Source organism: Tachypleus tridentatus, chromosome 12, assembly GCF_004210375.1.
Source record: "Tachypleus tridentatus isolate NWPU-2018 chromosome 12, ASM421037v1, whole genome shotgun sequence".
In the NCBI taxonomy this organism is placed as follows: domain Eukaryota; kingdom Metazoa; phylum Arthropoda; class Merostomata; order Xiphosura; family Limulidae; genus Tachypleus; species Tachypleus tridentatus.
In genome coordinates this window covers 93,246,403-93,271,846 of record NC_134836.1, presented here as the reverse complement: position 1 = coordinate 93,271,846, position 25,444 = coordinate 93,246,403, and the positions used below count along the sequence as shown (strand labels likewise).

At 32.3% G+C, this 25,444-nt stretch overlaps 1 protein-coding gene and 1 long non-coding RNA gene across 3 annotated transcripts in view; one reads left to right on the top strand and one right to left on the bottom strand.

Moving 5' to 3' along the window:
- The window catches only part of LOC143234015 (uncharacterized), a 39,649-nt gene extending 33,049 nt beyond the window's left edge, over positions 1 to 6,600 (bottom strand). The window contains exons 1-2 of one of the 2 annotated variants that reach the window (XM_076471011.1): positions 6,027 to 6,600; positions 2,432 to 2,577 (exon numbers count right to left, since the gene is read on the bottom strand). In XM_076471011.1, the coding sequence (XP_076327126.1) occupies positions 2,432 to 2,577; positions 6,027 to 6,134 (254 nt within the window). In that variant the 5' untranslated portion in view covers positions 6,135 to 6,600. The remainder of the gene's footprint in view (positions 1 to 2,431; positions 2,578 to 6,026) is intronic. The other variant, XM_076471010.1, reaches the window with a different exon arrangement.
- On the top strand, positions 25 to 22,121 carry LOC143234021 (uncharacterized). Its single transcript, XR_013018474.1, has 3 exons — positions 25 to 259; positions 587 to 696; positions 20,925 to 22,121. It is a non-coding gene; the product is annotated as an uncharacterized LOC143234021 (long non-coding RNA).
- Positions 22,122 to 25,444: the final 3,323 nt, after the last annotated feature.

The following is a 25,444-nucleotide window of genomic DNA, read 5'->3' as shown; positions in this document are numbered from 1 at the left end:
GAAATGTTTTCTTTTTCATTACGTTACAATATCATTACTTGGAGAGAAAGCTGTCCAAATACGTTTACCTTCAATATATTCCATAGAATGTCAAAATTTCCAATTCTTGTTTTAAAGATTATTTATGCAAGTTTAAAAAATGACAATTGCTGTTCTAATCGATGAAGTAAATATTTTATCAGAATTTTACAGCTCAGACGGTCACGTGGATTTTTATCTTGAAATGGTCTCAGCTGGACGTCAGAAAGATATTAAACTGGTAATTCCAATGGAGTACGAAATAATTAGTGTCATATTTTGATGTTTGTTTCGGTAAATTGAAAGGAATATTATAAGATAATGAGCTCTGTATAAACTGATAAACTGTTCGAAGAAAAACATTTAGAAGAAACGTAGTAATATAGAGAAGGAGGGATCCATTAGTTGTATCACACTGTCTGATGAGTCATACTGTGGTCATCTTAATGTTCTTACTGGTATTTTACGCATTTACAATGGTAACGTAATAATTTCTAAGACGTATATGTAGAATGTAGAATGACGTATATAAATAGAATTTGCCTGATAAGTCAAACTTCGTTTGCAGTAAGCGGAAGTTAACAATTGGTGCAGATGGAACGTTTCTATTCGCTGTTCTTCTTGTTTGGAAACTCGCACTGGACCACCAAGTAAGGAGGACACGAGTTACGTTATCAAGTATGGTTTTGATGAAAAGGGACACACAGAAATTTCTATTATATTTTTGTGTGACTGGTTTTCCTTTATGATAGCTAACGATGTTTATCATAGAAATATGTTTAAAATATTTTTAAATGATATGATTTTAAAAAATATGATTTTTCCATCAGGTGCGCTGTAGTAGGTAGTTTTGTGTAAAATCGGTAAATGTTTTCAGTGCTGATATTAATAAGTTATCGGCTAAATACAACAGTAAATTGTTTCATATTTTGAAATAAAACTATTTTATGCTATTAATATATATGAGGGAAAGAATAGTAATTTAAATAGAGAGAAAAAACCGTCTTCTGTGCCAATGAAGTGAAAACTGAATTTTTATTAAATAAAATCACTATGGTGATATATAAACAAAGTTAAGCTGTGTAAATAAACATGTTTTAACAGTTGCAACGGATTTACTGTTTTTTATGTATATACCTATATATTTCAATATCGATGTTTGTTTCAGCTAAATTTATGTTTAGAAATGTATGTAACTTATACTGTTAAATCTGCATTGCGAAATTCCCGCCTATTCACTGAAGTTGTAGAAGATTTTCGAGTGTAAGAATCAACAATGTATGTGTATATGTAAACGCTGGTGTATCATCAACATTATATATGTAAAAAACGGCTAGTTTGGGTTGAGAAAATTTTTTAAGTAGACGAGCCGTTTTTACATATATATTTTTCTCTACAAGTGGATTTTCTTGACATCATTGATTACCGTCAACATTGTTGTGCAGAATGAAATTTTTAAAAACTATCCTCACGCCTATAATTTTAAGGAACGTGACGTGCCAAGAGAAAGTATACATTATTGGTTTGCTACATTTGATTACTAGAAACCTCGGAAGTTATAACTGTGATTAACGCTTATTAATTGAGAAACTTAAGATATTTGATAAGGAACGTTTATAAATTACAAGCCATTTAATTTCAGCGAATTTAAATTGGACATTGATATTTTTACGAAGACATTATGTAACTTCAGCGGTGAAAAACTCGACGTGTGATCAACAAAGAACGCAGATATAACTAGCTCCCAGCTAAGTAAATCGTACCTACCTCATTCAAAATTAATTTGCTCATCGTGAACCTGCGATAAAATACCAAGTAAGTTCCAGAGCAGATAAAAAAGACTGTAAGATTGTAAGCCTCATGTACATAAATCATTATTTGTAATAACCTTTATTATAAATTGTGTTATTGCTCGTATATTTAAATATATTTCTATTAACAAAGAAAACTTTAAGTATCAATCTTGTTAGAAAATATCATAAGTTTGATACACACGACGCTTGTTTAGCTTATATATCTGAAGTACAATTTAAATCAGTTTCAAGCTATCTGAAATTGCAATACATAGCACGATGTAATATTCAAACTTAACAATAGCTATAAATTTAACATAATTACTGGGGTCACGTGCCCCCTTTGTTTCGACATTTATGTTAACTTCAATCTTATTGAGTTAATGAGAATCAACTTCTACACTCTTTTGTAACATAACAATCCACATCATAATATATAATATGCTTAGTGTTTAAATTGGCTAACATGGAAATCGTTATCTTAAATACGAGTCTGTAAAAGATATCAAAGTGCTTTACGAGTGCCAAAAACAGTAGCTAATAAACGTGAATTTACAATAAACTGGATTAGTAACGTGAATGTACTTCGAACATGTAGTATTTTTATTCAATGCACAAACCTGAGAACTTGAATAACGATATTTTCTTCACCGTCAATAATGTCCACAACCTTGTTACAGCCGATGCTATTACAGAGCTGTCCATTAATGGTTATTACGATGTCTCCTTCAAATAAAAAATTGCTTGCCTTGCTGTCTCTCCGGATCTATTATATAAAACCTATACTTTAATATCTTATTTAACTCAGTCTTTGACGTTAAAAGTATCTCAGATAATTAATTGATAATAATATGGGCAGTATCTAGAAAATGTCTTGAGGTTGTGGTTTTCAGGAAGGTGCAGTACTTATTTATTTTTCAGAATGACACAACATTTGCAATACACGTGTATTTGGATTGATGAGAAAGGCTAGAGTTTGTTTCTTGTTAAGATCAATGTCTGGATCCAGCCCCGAATTTTACTGTTAGAAAATCTTAAATTTATAGCTGAACCACCAGAGGATTACCTGCTCTATTCGTCCATCATTTTGAAGCGATAAATTAGGTAGAAAGCATATAATCAACACCACCCACCGCCAACCTCTTTGCTATTCTAATTAAATGGTGAGATTTGACTGTCACTCCTATAACTCAACCACGACCAGAAAGCACAGAACTTGATTTTTTTTTTTTGGGGGGGGGGTAACAGGTTATGAACCACGGAACCTCAAACGTACATTTCTGTATGCTAACGACTGGGTCAAGCTCGAACTGTAGATACAAAAAGGAGAAATGTTTATAGGAAGAATGGTTTTGCCCATTTATAATATTGGAATTTTTACAGAAAGAATGAAATCTTAATATTTATGTTTCGGAAAGATACTTTTTAGTTTGTCATTATCTTGACTGACTTCATTTATTTTTAAGAGTTTATTTTCGTGTATTATATTTTTCTTTCATGCATTTGAAAAGTTATAAATATAGCATGTGCTTTTAATGAATATCAGCTTAATATTTTTCATTAGTTGAAGGATACCATCTGACAGACACAGCGATTGTCCTGGGCCCGAGTTCTGAAGGGGAGATTTATAAAAATATTGTTGCCCTTCCCTGTGCCATAAAGGCGTGTTAAATAATCATACCGTATCTTTTCTACTTCCTTCTATTAATATGGTAATTTTTAAATTTTGTTATTTGTACAGATATGGGCAATTTTCACATAACTAGTTGATAAAGAAGGCCATTAAGTTGCTGTTGCTTTAGGTATCTATTATTCGGTGACACTCATCTAGAGCAGCACTTTTTTTGTCTTCCTATGGTTAGAATAGTTGCAAAGTCACATTAAAATGTGAGATTAACCCTTTATCTTTTCTACTGGCAGTCAAGTGATCTTTTGAGGTAATGATTCCTTTTATATTCCTTGGAAATGACCAATTTTGTGTTAGCGATAGTCGCTCTGGTTAAGTTTGACCCTAACGAGTTAACTGATTAACATGAGGTTTATTCAGTCTAAACAGGACCTCAATAGAGTAAAGTATAGCTTATGACCTCATCTGGAAGCCAATATATACATTTTATATGTTTACAATACTTAAAATATTGAGAGGTTTGACAAAGGAAATGTTTTTTCTTTCTATCGGTTTATCGCGCCTAGTTAAACTCGAGTTATATCTGAGCATGTTGTCCCTAATTTTGAACTGATAGATTAGAGAAACGCAACTATTCAACGGCACTCATTGTTAATATTTACTGGGCTACTCTAAAGGAATATTTAAATATGACCGTTACTCATATAACGAACCCGCAGCTTCAAGGGGACGGGCATAAATAACAATGATCCACCGACTCACAATCAAACTCGTAAGCCAAGTCCCGTCCATAAAAAAATTAAATTTTCCATAAAAACAAATCAATGTGCACACACGTCAGTCGGTACTTTTTTGTCTCTTAATTGCACAGACTTGTGAAGTTCAACTTCATAAAAGTTGTTTTAGTTTTAATAAGGGATTTTCCATAATTCATCTACACAGATTTCTAAAATAATATATATATATATATATATATACATATATTTACAAATTGGGAAGGAAACAAACTTACTTAGATTGAATTATTATTTTTTGTTTATCACAATGAACACTTTTTATTCGGTGGACTCAGCAAAAGGCTCGGTGTGGCTTTGCTATAAGAAAATGCAAACAAACACAAACATTTCTTATTATTTTATTTTTGTTAACAAAAAATACCAACTGAAGAAATGTGAAGAACATTGATGTGTATAGAATATGAATCTTCATTCATCCTGATTTTTTCGTGTGAAATCTACGTCTTTTACTTTCAAACTACATGTTGTGGTCTTACTTTTATGTATCATATTACGACGTTTCCTGAAAAATCTGCAAGTGATGGAAAAAATGGATATAATTTTCAGATTTATCGTACTGGATTTAGTTTGGTTTGTTTTGAATTTCGCGCAAAGCTATACGAGGGCTCTCTGCGTTAGTTGTCCCTAATTTAGTAGTGTAAGACTAGAGAGAAGGCAGCTAGTCATCATCTCCCACCACCAACTCTTGGGCTACTCTTTTACCAACGAATAGTGGGATTAACCGGCACATTAGGATGCCTTCACAGCTGAAAGAGCGAGCATATTTGGTGTGACGGGGATTCAAAACCAAAAAAACTAATATTGTTCTAATATAATATAAAATCAAACACTCAGCTAAATCTACAGCTATCACTGTTGTACCAATATAATATAAAATTAGACACTCAACTAAATCTACAGCTATCATTGTTGTACCAATATAGCATAAAATCAAACACTCAGCTAAATCTACAGCTATCATTGTTGTACCAGTATAATATAAAATTTGACACTCAACTAAATCTACAGCTATAACTGTTATACCAGTATAATATAAAATTTGACACTCAAGTGAATCTACACCTATCATTGTCGTACCAATATGACATAAAATTAAGCACTCAGCAAAATCTACAGCTATTATTGTTGTACCAATATAACATAAAATCAAACACTTAGCTAAATCTACAGCTATCATTGTTGTACCAATATAATATAAAATTGGACATTCAACTAAATCTACAGCTATCATTGTTGTACCAATATAACATAAAATTAAACACTCAGCTAAATTTACAGCTATTATTGTTGTACCAATATAACATAAAATCAAACACTTAGCTAAATCTACAGCTATCATTGTTGTACCAATATAATATAAAATATCACACAATCAGCTATCATTGTCGTGCCAATATAATATAAAATCAAACACTGAGCTAAATCTTCAGCTATCATTGTTGTACAAATATAATATAAAATTACACACTCAGCTATATCTACAACTATCACTATTGTACCAATATAATGTTTTGAGAGTCATTTTACATTACACTAGTTGCTAAAAATATTCAAAATATCGACAATTTCATTTAACAACGGAACATACATTAGTTATCACATTTAGGGAAACTTGTACCCGAGCATATTTAAATAGTATAGATAACTAAACAGAAACAAAACTAAAACTTGCACTGAAACCTGACATACATATTCATAATGTAATAAACATTATACCAGTTTTTTTTAAGATATAACTTATAATTCACCTTTGTTTTTATCAACATTTTTATTTTAATTTATATATCTTACCTTATGTACAGTGAGAGGTTCAAATGTGTCAGCTCCTCCCTGAAACTGGATACCCCACGGCCCGCCACCAGTTAATTCCACGGTTACTTGTTCTCTCTCTCCGGTCATTTCGGCTAAGTAACGAACTGAACACTAGTTTTTAAATATGCTGTCAAGTAATTACTAGAAAGTACAGAAGCCTCGATTTTGTATTGGTGTGTCTGTCTGCTTGCTTGTGGTGAGATTGGTCAATACTAACTCTGAATGAACAAATTATCTAATGCCAACAAATACTTCTTGTGACGCGCTTGAAAGGTTTATCAGTTAGATATGTAGATATCATATTTTTACATGACTGTGAAGTTTGCACCGATAAAGAAGAATCCAACTCAACATATCATCATTGTATTAAGTGGCACTAATGAAAATATATACTCATATTTGTCTGTGGAATGAAACTCCAACACTTGGTATCTTAGAGTCTCAAAAACTGCAGACGTTAACAGTTTCCAAATAGAAGAAACACTTGCATTATTATTAACATTCACAGATCATGTGGAAGTGTGAAATGAATGTTATACAGGAAGGATATCAAAAACATTTTTACATTAAACTCCCACGCTTATTTAACCATGCTGACGCCTGATGGATAATGACGTAAATAGCACGTGATGTTAAGATAAGGTTCTGAAGTAAGATATACAAATTTTAATTAAATATTATTAGTTTACATTTACTGTCTTCATAACCAAATCTCAGGGGCAAAAAACAAAAAAAAGCTGTTTACAACACAGATTATTCGATTATAACATATATCAAATGAAAACTCATGAAACTGTAACGTATAAAGGTTTCAATGCGAGCAGTTTAAACTTTCGTTATCTATATAACTAAGCACGAATTCACAATCGCATCAGGAAATTTGTTTCTCCAGTAATAAAAGTTCTGCATCTCTTCCTGCTCAGGTTCGAGCCCAGGACATTGTGAAATGTAACTCACTGTAGTGAGACACATTTTAACAATTCAAATAATCACCCAAGAGTAAGATTAACACAAATGTGTAAAAATGATAAAGTTCAACTACATATTATTAGAAGCTTACAAGACACTGTTTGTTATAACTTCAGTGATAATTTTAATCGAAATATTGTTTAATTTATGTCATCAAAATTTACTGTTTTGATCAACAATTTTGGCTTAATCAAAAGCGAGATAATCTATGTCTTAATTGTGTCTAATTTATGTCACCAGTGATTTACTGTTTTAAGTTAACAGGTTTGGCTTAATCAAAGATAGGATAATATATGTATATATTTATTAATTGGTTCAAGTCAGTTAACATATCTAAAGTAATATACGTTTACACGATTGCTTCATTAACTGTTCTTTTAAATGCTTTAACTGAACCAATACATAAATTTACTCTCTTTTCGCGAAAAAAATAAGTAAAATATTTTATTTTATATTAAGTGATTGTATAAACACAAGAGTTTGGAACAAACAACGGCAGATAACAGGTTGTACTTTAAATCTGGTGACCGTACAAACACAGGAGTTTGGAACAAACAACGAGAGAATCAGATAATTAATATAAACTGCTTTTTTTGCTTTTCTCCTTTGCCATACTCTTCCACTAATAAGAGGATATAGTTTCTTTTTACGCCATTCAAATACACTTAAAATTATAAGGTATAATGGAAAAATCATCACTATTACATTTATAAATTTCATAACTCTGGTACTGGTTGTAACTTACATATGAGGAGAAAACCGCTTTCAGGTTTAACAATTTTACTTCAAATAGTAACCTTAGAATAGACTTGAATTAACACTTTCAAAAGCTTATTCAGTTGCTAACCAATAAAAACTAAAGACGAATATTAGTCACTTTCCAATGATTAAATATTATCTGCCTGTTCAGCTATCTGTAACTTGCGTTACGATTTCAGGTATAAACATAGACCGACCGTCGGTGGCTCAGCGGTAAGTTGTTTTCGTTAGTACTAAGCTGCAATACTAGGAGAGTTGAACCACAGATTTTCAGTTTGTAAGTCCATCAACTTTCTGGTAATCTACAGGGAGTATCAACGGTAAGCCAAATGGCTTTTTGAACGCTAACAATCTGGAAACACGCGATTGGCATAGTGCACGTTTGAAACTGTGTTGCTTTAGGCTTAACAAAAAGCAAAAAAAAAACAAAAACCTTTTAATGAAAAACTGTTCAGCTGATAATGTAAGGAAGACTTTACTAGAAGAACAACAACAAAGTAATACGTTTATTTATGGTTGTTATCAAATGCGTAATATTTAATCTTTAATACAAACATTTCTTAAATTTGCCTCAACGTTCCCTTAGTAACTTAGTCTTAGGCTTAGGAATACTAAAAGATATATTTAAATGTTTTGAATGATGTTTGATCATGTGTTGGTAGTAGTTAATAACAACTGATAGTTCAGAAGTTTTGAGTTTATGTTTAAGAAAAAAGTCATCAATCGCAAGGTATAAATATACGCAAGCACAAGTTTGACAAAAGAATGCTTTCGATGTTAGGCATTATGTGTACACTATGTAATATAGATGAAACCGCGTAATTCGCTTTTCATAGAGACAGATAGTTGTCGCTCAAATATCCTTTAACGTTTGCTTGTATTTATTTATTAATTATTCTATTTGTTGCAGATAAAAACATACTCCAGTAATTATTAACATTTGTTTTTAACCACTGCACTTTTAGACTTCAAATGACGTAAAATAAACGATTTGCCGATTTTGTTTTTCTCTAAGTTTATTTATTAGGTTTCTGTTCTCTAGGATGTTATGCGTTAGTAGCATATATCTAGTTTGGTCACTGTTTCTTAATAATTTTCTTTTCGTCCTGTAAATATATTATTATTTTAGTCATTATATATACAAATCTTCAGTTGTTATTATAATACTTAACACTGGGTTGCATGTACATTGAAGGTTTGTTTGTTTTGGAATTTCGCACAAAGCTACTCGAGGGATATCTGTGCTAGCCGTCCCTAATTTTGCAGTGTAAGACTAGAGGGAAGGCAGCTAGTCATCACCACCCACCGCCAACTCTTGGGCTACGCTTTTTTTTTCCAACGAATAGTGGGATTGACCGTCACTTATACACCCCCACGGCTGGGAGGGCGAGCATGTTTAGCGCGACGCGGGCGCGAACCCGCGACCCTCGGATTACGAGTTGCACGCCTTACGCGCTTGGCCATGCCAGGCCAGGTCAAAAGTAACCAGTTCATTGTTACGCCGAAGATTATCGTATTATAAAATCAGATAAAGAATTAGTTTCTTGGAGAAGTAACAACAGTTTATGCTTGAATTAAGAGAAAAGTCCGAACTTTAATTATGTAGTTCTTTAAAGCACTACAACGAAATGTTTAGAAATGTATATTTCCATATAAAGTTTTTAAGAAGATACTAACCTGAATCGACTGCATAGACACACAACATTAAATTATATTTTAAATTTTTATTGAACTCAGATAAATGCGGGAAAATCTAGGACAAAATACGAGAAATTAATACAAGTTTTATAGTTTTAATTCCAACTACAGTTACATAAAGAAGAAAATTCTGTAAGATTCAACAAACTTAAACGTTAAAAGTGTATTTGTTGTAGACTATCCAAGCGAAGCTGTTCTAGAGCTGTCTGCACAATTTCACAGTAATTTTGAACTTCTTGAATAGAAGGAAGGCAACTAGGCAATGACACATAGAACCAATTTTCGGGCTACTCTTATGTGACCTAATAATGGAACTTGATGGGTTTTGACAGTAACTGGATACAAATGGGGGACTCTCAGATCCATAGTTGGGCATCTTAAACAATGGATCACATTCAGTCCGGCCTGGCACAGCCAGGTGATTAAGTCACTCGACTTAATCGATGAGGTTTGAATCCTCATCATACAAAACATGCTCGTTCTTTCAGCCGTGTGGGCGTTACAATGTGACTGTCAATTCCACTATTCGTTGGTAAAAGAGTATTTCAAGAGTTGGCGGTGGGTGATGATGACTAGCTGCCTTCCCTCTTGTCTTACACTGCTAAATTAAGGACTGCTAGCGCAGATAGCCCTCGTGTAGCTTTGCGCGAATTTAACAAACAAACACATTCATTCAAATATGTTAAGAAAACGACGCATAAATTACAAATACTAGCGCCCCCAGTGGCACAGTTTTAATTGATTTATTTATTACTTAAATAAGTACTGGTTCAAGGAAGTAAACAACTAATATTGTTCCTTTATTTATTCACGATGTCTTCTTTTGATAAATTTATAGTTTTATAATTTAAATATTTACAGGATGTCTTCATGTTATCTTTAAAATCACTGTAATTAGAATATTAAACAACGGATCCAGTTCGTCCAGTTCTACGTTACATCGAATTTGTGAATTAATTTGCACATTTTTAACAGCGTAACTTGTTAGTTCATTAATTCTACATTAATTGTTTTGGATGGTTGGTTGATTTTGAGGATTTATAGGAACAAAGTAGCGTGGCTATTTGCGCCAAACAACCGTTGTAAAAATAAAATTATATGAGAAGTTAACAAAATTAATAACGAAACAATTCCTAAAAATTAGGTAAAAATCTAAATAGAAGTAAACAGGTTAATGGCCTGCAAAAGCTAAAAACATGATAAAGTTGGACAGTGTCATAATATTCCATGGCACCGTCCAACGTACGTGGTAATTACATAGAAAATACATGTATAAAATGGTGCCGTTTCCCACATTCGTAACGGCGACACAAAAGTAATGTAGGCAGTTGTGTTCTAAGTTTTGTCCAACTCGAAATTTCCACCAAATCACGTGTTTACTTATTAGAAAACGGATAAACTATTAGTGGAATATTAGTTTTAGCGTTTTACAAACACACTGGGCATGTTTATGCTCTGTTCACCACGGGTATCGAAATACGGTTTTGAGCGTTGTACGTCCGAATACTTACAGCTGTGCCACTGGGAGGCACTGAGTTTGAAAAACAAATTTAGTCAATAAATAAATGACTTAAAAACTACTTTTAAAAACCAAAACAGTTTGAATGAAACAATTTGTGAAAAAAAATCACCAAATTTAAATAAGGAACTATATATTTAAAATTTAATATTAGATGAATAAATAATTCCAATAAACTTGAAATTTAGGGAAAATATTAGAGACGATGTCTTTACTGCTTTTTAACACTTCATGCATACTTCAGGGTGACAAAAGTTCCTGATATGTTTCCGATTTATGCGTTAACTGTAGAATTTGAACATTGAAATAGGGTATTTATTACTAAAATATAACAGCGAAAAATATTTTCAAGGGTAGTGTTATTTTTTATTTTAGGCATAAATACTCAAAATTTCAGCTACATTTTCTGGAAAAATTCGTTAGTTTGTACTTCTTTTGCTTTTTCTTTATTTCTTTTATGAAAATAAATGATAATTATTTTATGATTTTGTTGTTTTTTGAGATGAACACTTATGTTGACTTTCCAATAAGTACAGAATTCATAATGAATCACTTCCTTCAGCTGCTTGTTTCTCTCCTGCTTCGTTTGAATGATCTTTCTTCTTTTTGTTTTTCTTCTTCTCATCAAGGAACTCTTTCATCGGGTTTGCCGCCTTTAACATCTCATTATCTTTGTTGTGAAATATTGGTAAAATATGACAGAATTTCAGTAAATTCAGAAAGACCCCGGGTATAGCTACGTTACTCTATAAGAGAAAAAAAAAGTTCAATCAGTTATCTTTTGTTCTGGCTTAAACAGCCGAGAAGGAACTAAGAACAAATTTGTACCGCAGAAGTATACATTACATGTTAAAAATTCTAAACAAATGTAAAAATTTCATTGAAGTAGGACCTAATTCAAGTGAGAACAGATGATAATGATAAGTTAACTCCTACTGATTACATTTAAAAAAAAATCTACTGACGGTCATGCAAATCTTATTGAAAAAAATAAAATATAAAAAAAAACAGTTTATTATAATAACTATACACCCGACCAACTACAAGCGTCCACCTGCAGTGTCTTGCAGTAATTAATATTTTATTAAAATATTGTGCAAGTGAATGCTTAAAATGTTTACCCTATGTATTCAAGTAAGAAAAATGTATGGAGAATCATTGAAAATTGCATGAGTAATTCCTTTTTATAGAGGTGGGTGATCATATGTTGTGATTAACGGCTTGTGTTTGTTTCTAATAACTTTTTAAACTTTTATTTTGGGAAAGCTGGTCTGTGGAGGGATATAATTTTTCACGACGTGTATATAATATTTTGACATAGATTTCCGAGTAAACAACACTTAAAATAATAACTTCCGCGGTACTTACGTTTCATAGTAGGAAATATAAAACAGCTAAAATTTGAATATTATTTTGTGAGTGATTCAATTTAGACTATTCGTAGTGGCTGTCAACAGCAATTACCCCATCTATTGATTGTTAACGAAACTAAATAAAGTTCTATGTCTTGATATTTCAAGACATATTTTTGTCTATTGGGTAGTGCTTCGTAGCACGCACACACACACACACACACACAAAGCGCTGAAACATCATTGTAACATCGCGATGTGTTTCGAATTTCATTAAAAATACTTGTATTATACAAACATTCCACGACTTTATATAGGCTATTAATCTGTCTAATTCTAAATTATTTTGCGAGTTTGATCTTTAATTAAAACAAGAAGTGCTTTACGTTGTAACAGTTTTACTGTAAATGTAAAATGACTTGCCTGAATTTGGGATTTAAAAAAGCCAAAGATAAAATAAGTTTATGAAAATACTATCTTTTTTTTATTTTATTATCTGTAAAGCATACTACTTCTGGTTAAAAAATATTATTTTTGCTACTAGTAAGTTATTGTATAGATTGTATTTCTAAAGGTAGTGGATACATTTGTATAGCATTATTATATATGAAGTGAAATATGGGTTTCATAGCACTTAGGGACATGTAACATCACCACGTTAAATAAAGCAGTTTGAAAGATCAACATAAACTAAGCTAAAAGCGAGCATCATCCATTATTACAGTTTAGCTCTTGTATAAGGCCATTGAATATATAATAAGATTTCACCAACATTTGGTTTATGAACAGCAGAGATGGAACGCAACTCTGAATATTCGATGACAACCAACGTCATATGTTTCCGTCCTGTAGTGACAGAGAACGAAATAAGTAAGCAAATGTATCTTTAGTTCAGCTTTAGAATGTTTGACAGACAGCTATGAATGTAAAAGCCTATAAAGTTTTTCTTGCATTAAGTTTTATCATTTATCGTCTCAGAAATTGCAATAATATTTATTTTGTTTAGATGTGTAACAATCTTGCTGATTAGTGTCTTGTACACTTGAAATTAAATGCCTCTGCATAATAATAGCTTTTTAATAGAAAAGACCCGGCATGGCCAGGTGGGTTAAGGCGTTCGATTCGTAATCTGAGGATCGCGGGTTCGAATGCTCGTCGCATCAAACATGTTCGCCCTTTCAGCCGTGGGGGCGTTATAATGTGACGGTCAATCCCACTATTCGTTAGTAAAAGAGTAGCCCAAGAGTTGGCGGTGGGTGGTAATGACTAGCTGCCTTCTCTCTGGTCTTACACTGCTAAATTAGGGACGGCTAGCGCAGATAGCCCTCGTGTAGCTTTGCGCGAAATTCAAAAACAAACAATTAATAGAAAAGTTTAGGTTTTTATCACTAGATAGCTACAAAAATAACTGTAGAAGACATGATAAAAAGTGTAGATTTTTGGTGATATGTGGCACTTTATATACTCTTTTAACAACTTAAAAATGGCGCTGTCTAGGTTGTTAAAATTTGATATATGAATGTAATACCAATATACAGAGACTGAGTAAGTTATATAAAAACGAGTTTGAATATGCACAAAAGAGGGTCATGTGATAACCATTGGCGATATAAATTCGTGGTGGGACGGCACGTACAGAACTACATTTTGTCATTTTTAGGCATTACGTAGGTAGTGGGAAGAAAGAACTTTTACACACTGTTCCCAAAAGTGATCAGTTTCAATGGATAACGAAAAAAGGTTGATTTATTACCATATTGGAAGACAAAAGAATATAGTCAACTGGTCACCTGGTAATTCATTAACATTATTTTAGCTCATCTTTAGTGAAACATGGTAATAAATCAATTATTTTGTTGTTTTTGTTATCCATTTATGTATTTATAACAAATGTTTCATGGTATTTTAAAAGGGATAAAAGTAAATAAGGTTGTTTACTTTCATATTTCGTAACCGTTAATCATAGAAAGATGGTGACCGATCATTCAACATCCAGAAAGCCAGGTAAATCGGCAATTCATTTTACGCGTATGGCATACAAATATTTTAAATCAATTACTAGTCCTTAACATTAAAAAAATCTAAATTTTAATCGTAAACTCTATCTAGACGGGTATGAGTCAGAGGGCATGTTATTACGTTTGTAGACTTACATTCAAAATGTTGTTGAGTGTGTGTTTGTGTTTTTTTTTATAGCAAAGCCACATCGGGCTATCTGCTCAGCCCACCGAGGGGAACCGAAAAATGTTGTTGAACTAATATTTTATAAATTTTTGTCAATAGGATTATACATTAAGTAATTCCTTAATTTAAAGGTAAGTATATAAAATAATCCAAAATATCTACTTTTTGTGTATGTTTAATGCAGCTTTGATTCAAACCTAATGTTTGTGATGTCTAAATACAAAGTCTATAGCTTCTTCTGAATTAGAAAATCAAATTACCAATATTGAAAAGTTAGAATATAAAATAGGAACCTTCTATCTTTTATGTTTTCTAATATATTATTATATTTAGTGAATTAACCAATGTCAACTCTTCCACTTTTGGTAATACTTGTTACATCTACTTTGCTCTATGATATGTATATAACCACTCGAAAACTCAGGATGTACTTTGCTTTATGATATGTATATAACCACTCGAAAACTCAGGATGTACTTTGCTTTATGATATGTATATAACCACTCGAAAACTCAGGATGTACTTTGCTCTATGATATGTATATGACCACTCGAAAACTCAGGATGTACTTTTCTCTATGATATGTATATGACCACTCGAAAACTCAGGATGTACTTTTCTCTATAATATCTATATAACTACTCGAAAATTCAGGATGTACTTTTCTCTATGATATGTATATAACTACTCGAAAACTCAGGATGTACTTTGCTCTATGATATGTATATGACCACTCGAAAACTCAGGATGTACTTTTCTCTATAATATCTATATAACTACTCGAAAATTCAGGATGTACTTTTCTCTATGATATGTATATAACTACTCGAAAACTCAGGATGTACTTTGCTCTATGATATGTATATGACCACTCGAAAATTCAGGATGTACTTTTCTCTATGATATGTATATAACTACTCGAAAACTCAGGATGTACTTTGCTCTATGATATGTATATAACCACTTCAAAACTCAGAATGTACTTTGCTCTATGATATGTATATAACCACTCGAACACTCAGGATTTCTCCCACATGGTTTTTTTCGGCATTTTCACAGTGTTTACACGGAAAACTTTCCTTTTCATGGTAAAATCGAAGCGGAGAGGTAAGAGATAACGAAATATAATATTTTTAATACTCTAATTGTATGATATATATAGTTCTAATATATGCCGATAAAATGTTGTAAATTATTTATTGAGATAAATGTGAGAAAAACAGCTTTATATATGACAAAACCACCATATTTCTTGTAAATACCAAATACCAAATGGTAAAATGTTCATTTAAAAACACGTTAAAATATTCATATGATATATACTTAACACATTAATACACTTACATATAAAACCCAGAAGTGTTGTAAGACAAAGATTTAAAATTAATTTAGATAAAACTCATCATAATTTTTTTTTCGTTTTCGACTTTACTTACAAAACTATTTTCTACTTTTGCACGGAAACAACTGAATGTAATTTGTTGGAGGTATAAATACATGTACTAAAAGCCAAAGCACTGACATGTGAATAGGTTCAAAATTTTAAAACAATGATACACTATCTAAGAGGACTGTGAAAAAAAAACCTAACAGAAACAGTAAGTGACCTAATAAGTTGTTGTTTTGCTTCTTGCATGAATACCAAGTGCGTAGTGTTATTTTCTGCTCTAGCCATCCCTACTTAGAACAGTTAAACCACTGGGAATGCAGTTAATCGACACCATCCATAACCAACGTTTGGACTACTCTTTACAAACGAACAGAAAAAATAAACCATTACTTTATAGCGCCTTCACGGCTGAAGAAAGGGGCATGTTCGGTAACGAGATTCGAACCAACGACTCCCGATTGGTAGTTGAGGATCCCTAATCAACTTAATAACAAGAGTTACCACATAAACACTACGAGAGTAGCTATTTAATAATTGATATTATTTCTTATTCATTACTGATGCGGAATGTTTTCAAGAATATATGTTTATTTGTGTTTTAAAAAACATATTAAATATTTTAAAGCGAAAACAAGAACAAAAAAGTAAGTGAAGAGAGATCACGGGAACGAAACTTTTGGCTAATAATAACAATGCTTTTCCACTGAGCAATCCAGGACTTCTTAATAGTCAACCCTATAAAGTGTTATTTAGTTGGTATGTAAAGTTTGATCTTCATACTACATTAGATACGTACAAAGACCAAATAATATGAACTATCGCTTTGAGCCAGTGAAGTGGTAATAATTAATAATTCCTTTTTCAAATGAAAGTATATTTCGGGACTAAGATAGTTCAATGATAACCACGTATTCCAGTCTTCAAGTCTCTTTTCAGTTATCAATTTCTTCATTTAAAAGTACTTAATATAAATTATTGAAATGTAATAATATTACCATATTACTGGTTTGTAACAGAGTTTAAAAGGAGTGGATAACTGGGTCAGTTAAATAACTATAGGCCAAATGAATATGTTGCTTCATGTCGCTGGTGCCAAGATTAATATATATATATATATGTATTTGAGAAAGATAAAATAAAGATGCGATGGCTATATATGCGAGATGTCGCTTTCAAATTGTACATTTCAGCATTAGCTGTTGTACTCGATATGTTTGCAATAAAAATATTCAAGCTATTGATTTGTTTTGTTTTGAATTTCACGTAAAGCTACACGAGGGCTATCTGCGCTAGCCGTCCCTAATTTAGCAGTGTAAGACTAGACGTAAGGCAGCTAGTCATCGCCACCCACCGCCAACTCTTGGGCTACTCTTTTACCAACGAATAGTGAGATTGACCGTCACATTATAACGCTCTCACGGCTGATAGGGCGAGCATGTTTGGTGCGACGGGGATTCAAACCCGTGACGTTCACCGTTAGTTACATATATCTCGAATAGTAATATGTGTTTACAATTCGCGTCTAGTTTCAGTTAAAAAGTCTTCCTCCACAGTTTGGGGTTGTAGCTAAATTTGGCAGTGGGAACGTGCTGTTGACTAGTTGTCTTACTTATGGTCTACAAATTCAAAATTAATCTGGCTAACGCAGATAGTCTGTTTGTTTGTTTTTGAATTTTGCGCAAAGCTACTCCAGGGCTATCTGCGCTAGCCGTCCCTAATTTAGCAGTATAAGACTGGAGGGAAGGCAGCTAGTCATCACCACCCACCGCCGACTCTTGAGCTACTCTTTTACCAACGAATCGTGGGATTGACCGTCACATTATAATGCCCCCACGGCTGAGGGGCGAGGATGTTTGGTGTGACGGGGATTCGAATCCGATACTTTCAGATTACAAGTCAAACGCCTTAACCCACCTGGCCATCCCGGGCCCGCAGATAGTCCTTATACAACTTCATGTGAATAACAAAAATCCAGTAGGTGTATTTCGTGGACACAGCGATGCTTTGGATATTCCTGTTCATTAAAACCTCACACATAGACTGCGTTAAGAGCTTAGTTTCAAATTCTTAGTCATACATAATTATATTCTCATTATAACGATAAAATATGCAAATTTATGAGTTAATTGATTATTTCTTCATTGATATACCCGAAATATGATATTGAAACGTAGGAGCGTGAAATCTGATACATAAATTTGTGAAGAACCCGTAAAATTAGGCTATGTTTCTCATCAAGGATGTTTTAAAGTTGATTGAAGCTGTCACGATTCACTTCGAGTTTGTTTTGTTTTCAATATGTTTTATTTTACGCCCAAATTTACGATCACTTTTCATAAACAAACATTTGTGACTGGGGAAAAAATAACCGCGGAAAAAATTCTCGTTGTGATAAACTAATTTATTTTCTTAATTTTAATTGTATGTTACGCTGCTTTTGGAAACTGGAGATACGTTATAGAGTGAATAATCTAGATCAAAGGAATATTGTACTTTGAATTTTTGTCAAAACAGCAATGAAAATTCATTCAAATAGAGTTTCGATTAACAAAAATACATGTGCCTTAGATGCATAGAAAAAAGAAAATTAATGTAACCAACATACATGCAAATGAAACTAAAGCTCTACAACTGAAACTACAGTGTTTTAAGTATGAAGCGAATGCGTCATTCTTTGCAATAGAACACTAATGAATCCTGACGAAAAATAACGTTTTTTTTTTATTACATACAGCTTGTCTTGAGTGTATTAGTTTAGGGTATTTAAGCTGTTGTTTCAGATTTTATCGAAATCATCTCGCAATCCACGAACTCCGTTTTTCCGTATAATAGTCGACAAACACATTAGTAGCTTTGACTCAGTTCATAAATGAAAAGTTTCGAAAGATATATCTAAAAACAGATTGTTTCTGGATACACAAAACAGGTACGACATAAAACTGATAAAATGTTTTGGCTGATAAAAAATACAGTAAGAGGAGAAGATTTATATTGCGTATTAGATCTCTTTATCTAATATTTATCTATTTGTTAAAGCTTAATATTTAAAGTTCTTCGAAGAAGCTAATTTTTTACGTCAAGAAAAAACAACAACTGGTATTTAATGATTTTTATATTGGTTTATATCATGCCGCCCTCTAGTGTCACAACGGGATGTCTGTGGTCTTTCAACGCTAGAAACCGGGTTTTGTACTCATAGTGGGCAGAGCGCATGTAGCCCATTGTGTAGCGTTGCTCTTAGTTACAAACAAACAAACATGCCATATTCAAACTATCGTGAATAGTTTGCGTCCACGGTTTTAATGGAGTGTGCTGTGTTCTACTATAAGAAACTACTTATTGGCTGTAAAACGTATTGAACGAGCACGTGGTTTCAACTACAGTCAGCTCAGTAAATAACAATCTACCCGAAATGTTTGACTCACTTCTTACGTTCTTCTAAGTGTAAGACAATTGTATATTATTTTCAAGCTGGTGTATTTTATCAAATAAATAGTTTAAAAAATGAGGAATACCAAGACTTTGGTTGATAAATTTTCAGAATGAGAACATTTATTGTTGTCTATCTTTAAACAGAAGTTTGTTAAAACGAAATAAAACACAAAGGCCCACACACCAAGAAACACACACGAGAAAAAAAATGTAGTCGAATGATTACTAACTTGAGAGACATTTGGAGACGTTCTCACAACTTAGTTTTGTTTCTCATCTTTTTTTGTCCACGTTTGGCTGCTTTCTGTACCACTGTACTTTGTTGGAAAAAAATAGCTGCACTTCTGATTGTTTCTTTTAAAATACAACCTCAGAGTGGAAATATCGTAACAGTCTACTAATGTTGTACAAAACACAAAGTGGAAATTGTTTAGCGTGCGACTTCAAGGACGTGAGAATCAACTACCAAACTTATTCATAGGTTGAACAAAGAGCTGCAATGATTCTCAAGTCTTTATAACTATCTTGTTCCGACGCCCCTAACATGTGAATCATTTTGCTTTATATTAATGTATCATAGCTGATTAATGTTATTAATGTTAAATCCTAAATTTAACATGATTTAATTATAAACCAGATTTACGATCTAAATTATTGTCTAAAGTGAAATGAAGAACAAGTATCTATGAATAAGATTATACTATTGGACACATTTAACGGGGAAGCCAAGAACTTCAATCGAATCATCCTTATTTTGACTAAAACACGCAATGTGAAAATGGTATATCTTTAGCATATAAAAAATTACAACACTCAGACTACAGTAATATAAGATGCTTAAGAAACTACAGATTATATCTCGGATTGATTTAAGGTTCTCAGCTTTCTTAGACTTTAAGTGGTTTCACTAACACCCAGCTGTAATGACCTTCTTTGCATGCGTTGAGAATAAGTTGAAACTACACAGTATCTATCTGATAGGAAAGATTATATGTTCAACAACGACTATAATAAGTGGTTTGTAGCAAGATAACTAACTTATGGAAAACTCTGATTTCGAAATAGTCAAATTCAAAAATCAAGAGATTCTGTTTGTGAGTGTGTGGTTGTAAATATATTAAAGAAAAGTATATACGTAACATAGATGTATACACTTAGATATACGTAAAGTATATACGTAACATAAATGTATACACTTAGATATACGTCATTCAGATGCATATATTATTTCAGTAAATCCGAATCTATAAAGTTAAGAAAATAATTATGTACATGAAACTTGCTTATTCTCGATTTCTGTTTTGAGACTTCATGGCCTGGTGGTTAAGGTGTTCGGCTCACAGTCTGAGGCTCGCGAATTCGAATATCTATCACTGAACACGCTCGTCCTACTTCGGTTGCCGACTGTGTCAGCCACCCAGATGTAAAATATTTTGTTAAAGAATTACATGGCGACTCAAAACTTCTTGGGATTAATGTCGTTATGGGGGTATTGCTTAAACTTGAAGTTAGAATAACCTAAATGCTGCCATCTTCAACATTAATGGCACATGCTTTGTTCTTTTTGTTTCCAGAAGAGTTGCAGTAGAGGAACAAGAAGATGATTCTCGTCAGTCCAGGATATTTCTCGAACACAGCTGCAACATTCGACTTGTTTAATACAAGTTGTATATCATTTTCAACCAGGAAGCAACGACTGGCGGCGGGTGATGACTACCTGCTTTTGTTCTAGCCAATCATTGCTAAATTATGGACGGCTAGTGCAGATAGCCCTTGTGCAGTTTTGCGCCAAATGCAAAACAAATATCCCGAAACATTTAATAAGATAATATAAAAGGGGAAAGCTCAAGTGAAATGGTGTCATGAACAATTGGATAGAAAACCTAAAGAAAAATATAATTTGATTAAATCATCATCAAATGGTATGTTTTTGTCTGATGAAGAACAAAAGAAGCTTGTAACCTTAATTATATGTGTCTTCAGTTAATTATGAAGAGGAATCTGTTATGGCAATGGTAGCTTTTTATTAGAATGGCTTAGGGCCTTTGATCTAACTGAAAGATAAACATTAGCAACTGAGCACTTCAACCGTATTGTAGGCAAGACTGACCATATTAGGAACACTTTATTTCAAAAAGGACCTGGTCTGATTCTCAAAGACAATACACCAACCTTACTGAAATGATAAAAAAATTGGTTCAAAGAACGCGAGGGAAAGCTCGTGTGCCTAACTTGATCACCACAATAATCAAACATAGACTTTAACTAGTCTTCATGGGTAGTTCTGGAAACTAAGTATCAAAGATCTTCTTCATGGACAAGTAACGCTGTCTGATGCACAATCTCATCAGTCGCAATGTATAATCGTGGTCTATCAACATCATGTTGTTAAGTACAATGCAGAAATTAAAAGTTATCCACATTACTTTGTCCACACGTGCTGCATTTTGTCAATGTGTTGGTAAGTTTCTGGGGTGCATATACGACTACAAGGTTTTTGTGCTACATTTGGGAATTTGTTGACAAATAGTTGATAAAAGAGAGGATATTATGTGGATTTCGATTGTTAATTACATTTTAATCTATAAAAAATATGTAATTGAAATTTGGAAGCTCTAACTCAGAGGACTTCTTTCAAATCTGAAATTGTCCAAAGATTTGTCAAAGACAAACCCACGTTGATATGAAGTATATAAAAAAATTAAATGACTGTATCTTGTTATTATGTTGAATGTTTGATTGGAACCATTAAAATCCTTGAATATTCTCCACACAATACTTTATCAGTTTGTACGCGAAACACAGAATTACGTTTATTCAATAAAATAAACATTGTTAATCAATGTGTATTATTACTTTGTATAGAAAGAACTATGTTGTTAAATCATGATATTAATTTAGGAGTAATATCAAACTTGTTATAAAGAGAATGAATACACGAAGTTTTTTTTACGGACACCGAGGACATCAGAGAACGTTGTTTGCTTGTTTGTTTTTTGAGAAAATAACTACTTAAATCTTAATGGTTCATTTTAAGTCAAAATTACAGTAAAAGTAAACCGTTTGTCAAAATGGCAGATAAAACATATACGTGCATATACACATATCTAAAAATAACAAAAACTCATCGTGTTAAATACATTTAAATACAGCTTAAATGTATAAATAACTGATATGTAAATACGGTAAGTTATAAGAAACAAAAGCAAAAATAAACAACGTTCTCCATTAAAACACAAATAAGAACAGCTTAATGATATGTGTTTATTAGAACTAGGATAAGCCTCAGTTGTCTAGCTGTTTGAAACTGGGACGAAGAAAAAAACAAAACATTATTGACTTAGTCATTCTCAGTACATTATATGATCATTTTTGTGCAAATATTTTATATAATGAGCAAGAACCTTCAACACATAAAAATACACAATACTTTACTGTATAACTTAAAAGTAAAATATACACTTAAAATTTCATATGTTTGGGTAGAAAAGGTTCCACCATCTTGAAGAACTCAGAAAAAACCTTCTGATCTGCTGAAAATGGTGGAACGTTTTATAGTGAAATATCTACAGTTTTAATTATTTTTTGTGACTGCCAAGACAAATATACCAAGTAGTAATACCCATTTCTTATCAGAAATTAAGACAAATACAGCAAGTAGTCATTGTTGGATATACAAGACTGTTTAATATAGGCATTGTTATTTAATTTATTTTGTGAGTTAATATTTTATTATTGTTTACTTTTCATAAAAAGAGAGATAAAAGTAATTATTTTAAAGGCATTACGTAACTCTGTAGAAATTGCACGTTGTTTGTGTTTCCTTATAGCAAAGCCACATCGGGCTATCCGCTGAGTCTAGGGAGGGAAATCGAACCCCTGATTTTAGCGTTATAAATTCTTAGACTTACCGCTGTGTCAGTGGGTGACTGTACGTTGTTTCCAGGTACAAATTACATTGTTGCCTAGGCTTTACTAATGTTGTTGACGTCACATTACTTGAGTTTTCATTATTTTTCGAGGGCTCAGTAAATAAGATATATATATATATATAGTGGTTTGCGAACGCAATTTAAGAAGCAAGGTATAAAAATCAACTAAGAATTCAATCCGAAAAAAAAAGAAACCGTAGAGTTATCCGGTATGTAAGTGATTAGCTTTAAAAGGTGGTATTTCAAAGTCAAGGAGAACAACTTGTCTTGTCAAAAGGTGTTCTAAAGCAAGTTAACTTGTCTGTGTGGACTTTGACGAAATGGAAACAATTATTTAAAGTTTGAGATACAACTGTGGTAAGCCATGGAGAAATGTAAGTGAATTTATCGCAGATTGTATCGTAAGAAACAGTGTAGAAAAATAATTTGTCTTGTAAATTGGATTTTAAAATAATTGAATCAGCCGAAGTGGACTTTTTACAGGAAAAGAGAGTTATTTAGATCTTTAAACACTGCTATGATATTTCAAAGTGTAAAAGATGCTTATACATAAGTTTGATTTGTTTCGAGTATATTGTTTTAAAACAAATGAATTGCGTGATGTGCATTTAATGTCCAAAAACTTCGCCAACAAATCACAGACATCTACTGTAGGAAAATTATTGCCCACTAATATATATAAAACCGTGACAGTAATACGCATTTCTCACCAGAATCAAGACAAATATAGCAGATAGGAATAAGATTTTCATACCAGAACCAAAATAAATACAGCGGGTAATAATAAGCATTTCTCATCAGAACCAAGACAAATACAACGAGTAGTAATATGAATTTCTCATTAGAACCAAGACAAATACAACGAGTAGTAATATGAATTTCTCATCAGAACCAAGACAAATACAACGAGTAGTAATATGAATTTCTCATTAGAACCAAGACAAATACAACGAGTAGTAATATGAATTTCTCATCAGAACCAAGACAAATACAACGAGTAGTAATATGAATTTCTCATTAGAACCAAGACAAATACAACGAGTAGTAATATGAATTTCTCATTAGAACCAAGGCAACTGGAGCAGGTATGCACATTCCAGTAGAACAAAAATAAGCAAAATGTTTAAATGTGATTTACGATATCTATTAAGATAATATTTTATTTTTAGCAATACAAAAAAATCGTACTTGATTTTCTACACTATTCTGAGAAACAATAATGTACTTGGACATAGACACAAAATGAAACGTCCTTATTTGAACGTCATTCCAAAACAAACATAATAAGATTGATTAAGTTTTAATGAAACATGTGATACAGAAAATGAATGTAGTCAGTAGTTATTTCAATACATAATATCGTGAATTAGTTGCGAATTAGTAACGCTACTATTAGTGTTAACAAACACATAACAACAAATTCAATCCACGTGTCTACCATAACCTTAATCACAGGGAATGATACACTTGTAATGAAACAAAAAAAAATAAACTTAATGTCAGTGATAAGTTCAAGAGAAGTTGACAAACATGGCGGTGTTGAGTTCTATTGAGAATTCACGGATCAGTTAATCTTGCTTGATTCTCATTGGCCTATTTTTTACGGTTTACGTATTTGAACAATCCGTGTTATTCAGAGATACAGCAACTCTACTCGGAGAACCAAAGCACTTATTTTTTTACATACATTATTGTATACTTATAATAAAGAATTTTTTTTGTAATGATGTTTAAATTTCAAAATGTATTTTTAGTGTTTGTCAGTTTTGCTAGTTAAATATATGTAGTACAAATAAAGTCATTATTATGACTATTTGTTTATACAAGCTGGAAATGAAGATTTAAAGGTCAAGGTTCAAGCCACGATACGCTGTGAAACAAGGTCCACAGTTTAGGAAAGAAAAGGGCGTTATAATTGTAACAGTTAATTTCACTATTCGGTTAAGAGTACCCTGTAGTCGAATGATGCTGCTGACTGGTTATCTTCCCTTTGGTAAATTGTTTTCAGTCAAGAACGTCTAAATTTTTACTGTGGGGTCTCTGACCGAATGTTTTAGTCCATGTGTCGCAGAAGGTGCCAAAAAAGGTTGAAAATATTTATTATCAAAATGTTACAAACTTTTGTATATTCATATTATAGAGACCAATCAAATAAACATGCA